The sequence below is a fragment of the Pygoscelis adeliae genome, unplaced genomic scaffold (genome assembly GCF_000699105.1).
Source record: "Pygoscelis adeliae isolate BGI_AS28 unplaced genomic scaffold, ASM69910v1 Scaffold153, whole genome shotgun sequence".
Classification (NCBI taxonomy): domain Eukaryota; kingdom Metazoa; phylum Chordata; class Aves; order Sphenisciformes; family Spheniscidae; genus Pygoscelis; species Pygoscelis adeliae.
In genome coordinates this window covers 384,473-389,029 of record NW_008824408.1, presented here as the reverse complement: position 1 = coordinate 389,029, position 4,557 = coordinate 384,473, and the positions used below count along the sequence as shown (strand labels likewise).

Here is a 4,557-nt window from a genome sequence, read left to right as displayed (position 1 = left end):
TCCAGGCAATGTTCCCACTCCCATGTTCCTAGCTCATACGGGAGCAGATTTCCAACCCAAAGAGGGTGAGAGAGCAGCAGGAAACGCAGGACATGTGAGAGGAAACGATGCTCGACCAGGATGTGGTCGACTTCCCTTAGAGGAGGGAGACTCAACCGCCCCAGGCTTTGGGGAAGTCTGGATGAGGATGAGGATGAAGACGCAGCACCAGCAGCTGCCTCTGCACTTCGCTGCCTCCCCAGCATCCCGCAAAATGCTTGATTTTACACACCCTGGGGAACGACAGCCCCAGGAAGGAGAATTAGGGAAAAATCAGCCCCCCCGCGGGACATTCAGCCAAGGAAAGGAAAGAAATTGCTGTGTGACTTTAACTGGCTCTGGAGCATCCCCGTGCCCGGGTAGCTCTGCTCTCGTCCAAGTCCCTTATCAGAAACTGGCACGTCAGCCGGGCCGCGAGGAAACGAGAAGCGACAGCGAGGAGCAAAGCCGGCGTGATCCCAGCCCGGGCGCGCACGTGGCACCCAGCGTGCCTGTCTGGGGGCCTCAGCTGTCCCCCGCCTGATTAAGGAAACCCCCCTCTCTGCATTAAGAGAGATTTTCTCAGACTTAAAAGCTTGCAATGGCCAGGACTTTGCCAGGCACGGAGAGAGCTGCAGGGGTTGTGTGGTTGAATCCCACTCCCGACAGCCGCTGCTGATCCCCAGCACGGCTGAAACACGGAGGTGCCCCCACAGGGGACGGTCCCCAAAAGGCAGCCGGGGTGTTGAACCCCTCTTGAACCGGGGCCGGGTACACTCATCCCAGAGCAGCTCTGCCTCTTGCTAAATATCCAGGGGGATAAACCCCTCAAGGGCTTCCCCGTGCAGCATACGATGGGGTGCCCCCAGTGCCCCCTGCAGACTGCACCTCCCCAGGACCAAAAACCAAAAGGGGATCTCATCTTTACTGTGGGTTTAAAACATAATTTGAACAGAACAACTTGTACCGCCAGAGTTGGTACCAGGGCCTTTGGCCTCAGGAGCCCCCCAGCCCAACTGGGAGAGGAGACCCTGGCTCGGCCAAGCCTCCGGAGCCACCGCTCGCTCCCCCTACACCAGGAAAATGAAATCAAGAGGCTTCTGCCTCGATTCACCCACGTCCCAGTTGCTCCTCATCCTTTCTGAGATGCTGCCAGAGCCATTCAGGGTTGCATCCCTCCGGTAGAAAGGGGCCACCGGCGTTACAGGGAAGGCAGATGCATGCAGCGGCCCCTTAAAATCCACCTGCAATCATACTTGGTAGCAAATTCACAGCCTGTGCCTTCACAGCTCTAGAAATGCTTGATGCTGGGGAAGCTTCAAGGATGCGAAGATACTCTTGGAGGAGTCAAGCTCAGCTGGGAGCCACCAAGAAACATGAGATAAACTGGGTCTGTGCGTGGTCGGGACAAAGCCGGGCCGGTGGGACCTGACCTGGGCGAGGGCAGATGGCTAGGGGGGAGATGGAAATCAGTACCAGGAGCAGGAATAGGCTCCCGGGGGGGGGCAGATTTGGGACAGAAAACAGTAAAAACCTTAAAGCAGCCCTAACCCTGCTCCAAGACGAGATGAGGATGGGGAGGGATGCTCAAGCAGCCTCAAAACCTGCCTGCACCCCAGTGGGTTTCGCTCCAAGGCGGCTCTGCCAGCAAGACATGCCGAACCCGGCGCGTTTGGGCTCTTTTTCTTGCCATCCACCAATATCCTTCCGCTCCCGAAGTTCCTCTCCTCGGCTTTGGATGCAGATCCAGCTTTTCATGTGGTGCAAACACAGTATTTCTTTGGGTGCCAAGGACTGTGTGTAACTTGTCGGCTTGGGAGTGTTTGCATCTTGGACCATAAGGGAACAGAGAACGCTGCCCAAAATGTTTACGGTATTTTTAGGCCAAGACAAATCTGTTCGACGCTGCGAGCGCCGCAGTCTGAGCATCCTGGAGAGGCTGGGTGAGGCTGCGCTGACTAGCACGGCGGGGAGCAGCGCCTGCAAAACCCCGGGATTTTCACAGTGGACAGGCACTACCTTGCTCAAACAGGCCAAAAAGGACATTTTGGAACCATTTCTAAGGCCCGTACGCAACCGTGCGCTGGCAGAACAGTCTCCAAACCCCAGCGAGGGCAGGCAGGTGCTGCCAGTTGCTTGGCCGCGGCTCAACCCACTTCTGCTGCGGCGGCACGTCAGTGGGAACTGGGTGGACAGCTTGGGTTTTTTTTTTCCTTCTCCTTCACGAAATCAAAGCCTGAGAACGCTGCCCAAGATGCACCAACGGGATTCAAAGGCAGAAGCAGCACGGCCCGAGCGGCGGGAGAAGCCGATTCCTCCAGCAGCGCTTTGAAGCGGCGAAGCTTCGTGCCGCGCAAGGTCCGAGTGGAGCAGCTGCCTCCGATCCGCCCAGGGCCCTCCGCAGGGCCGTGCCGCTCCGCTCAATCACTAACGGCTCCATGGGCGTTTAATTTATGCCCGGCTGTAATGTCAATTAATTACCCAGCCAGGCCTTCCGTTTGCCTGCATTTGCCCAGGTGTAAAGGCAGCTGCCCGCATGCTGAAAAGCGACAACCAAGCGGCTCCCACGTTCAGGGGTGCTGCCGGGGGAGAGGATGCGATCGATGGCCAAGACGCCGCTGGCCTCCTTCTGCGAGCCAAATGCCCCGGGCCTGAGCCCGGCGATGCTCTGCCGGCGCCAGGGACGAGGACAAAGCGGTGGGGAGGGCCAGCGCGGGGTCACCGACAACAAATGGTGGCCGAGCATCTCCTGCGATGCTGGCAGGCTGGAGGAGGAGTGCGGCCTTGGCGTCAGCGAGGTTGGGACACGGTGCCCTTGGCAGTGCTGGGGTTGGTCAGGCTGGACTCGGCATCCTTGGAGACCCACAAAACGCAGCCGGACAAGCCTTGAGCAACCCCACCTACCCGTGAGGCTGGCCGTGCTTTGAGCAGGGGTTGGACCAGAGGCACCCAAAGGTTCCTCCCAACCTGAATTGCTCTGTGATTCAGCCGCTGGTGCCCTCCTACAACCCCACCACGCGTGACTGAAACAACAGACGGGGGCAATGCCGCCAGCCGCACCAAGGCAGCCCAGTGCAGCAGCCCTGGGAGATGCCTCCAAAACCATCCCGTGGTTTGCCTGGACCACGGGGAAGTCCCACAAAGCAAACCTGCACCTCAGTTTTACGGCAGTAGATCAACACATAACTCGAGACAGCATCAAACTCTACCACCCAGAACTGAGTATTTTTGTAAGGCTGGACCAAGACGACGTAAAATCAGGCCAGCACCAAGTGCCGGAGATCTGCTCGCTCCCATCCCCACCCTGCACCGACCGCCTGCATCCAGCCGCGGTGCCAAACCCGGCCCTGGCTCCACCACAACAGCAAAGCTGGGGAGAGGACGGGCGGCCTCACCTCGATGATGTCCGCATTGGTCCGGCTCTCATGGGGCTCATTGTACTCGGTGTACTTGAGCAGCACCTTGTCCATGTCGGTGCTGGCATACTGGAACAGCTTGTTGGAGTGGTTGAAGATGATCAGGGCGATCTCGCAGTCGCACAGGACGCTCAGCTCGTAGGCTTTCTTCATCAAGCCAAACTTGCGCTTGGTGAAGGTCACCTGAAAGCAAGGAGAGCCACGGTCAGAAGCCGTGCCCACGCTGCCATGGACCTGACACCTCCCGGAAAAAACTGGGATGACCACTGAAGGAAGAGCAAAAGGAAGGGGAGGGCAGAGGGAATCTTCTGTCCTCAGTTTCCCCCAACTGGACAACCACCCCAAGCTCTCCTCTCTCACCTCCCTCTTCCAAGCGGTTCATATCGGTACCTATTTTGGGATCCTCCAAAGGCAGACACTTCACAAGCACAAAGATGATTATCAGCGTTGGAAATCACATATTGCCAAATCAAGAGAAAATAAATTTCAGCAAAATCCCCAGCAGAGCTACCATCTGTCTGGGGGCTGCGGGTTGTTGGGGTTTTTTTTAAAGTTGAATATTCAAGCAGCGGAGATCTCATCCTCGCTTGCTGCAGTAGCGCTGTGAGCACCCGACACTGGGAGCCGCAGAGCCGGGGGGCTCGGCCGCCCCAAAGCAGCTCCACACCACTCTCCCACCCCACCCCATCCCTGACCTGCTCTCCTGCTTCCCAGCACCCACTTCTCTTGGGAGGCTGCGCTTCCCCAAAGGCACCCCGAGCCCCCTGCACCAGGTGCCCGGCCAGCTGCCGCCTCCCTCCTGCTGTCCCCATAACCTTGTCGGGGCATTTTTCCACATCGCTTGCCCACCCAGGGTCACCGCGCTCGTGACTGCGTCCCCTGTCCTCCCACCCTGCCCTGCCTTGAAATAAGCTGTCATTAGAGCTGACAGCTAACGAGGCATCTTTCGCAGGACTGATCCTTGCGAGTTGGCTGGGGGAAGGGGCCAGAGCTGGGCGCGGGCTCCAAAACCCGCTCCAGACGCCAGGCAGACATTGGGCTGCATTTCCCAGCCCACGCTCAGCTCTCGCCGTGACACTCCTAACAGGCCCCAGCTGGTGGGGAGGGAGCTGGTTTGGGGCTC

The 4,557-nt window shown here is 58.6% G+C and overlaps 1 protein-coding gene across 1 annotated transcript in view; it reads right to left on the bottom strand.

Annotated features, from left to right (window-relative positions):
• MEF2D (myocyte enhancer factor 2D) overlaps positions 1-4,557 on the bottom strand; it is a gene marked incomplete at its 3' end in the record, with an annotated part of 32,551 nt that overhangs the window by 23,116 nt on the left and 4,878 nt on the right. The window contains exon 2 of the mRNA XM_009320487.1: positions 3,414-3,617. Coding sequence (XP_009318762.1) covers positions 3,414-3,617 — 204 coding nt within the window. The remainder of the gene's footprint in view (positions 1-3,413; positions 3,618-4,557) is intronic.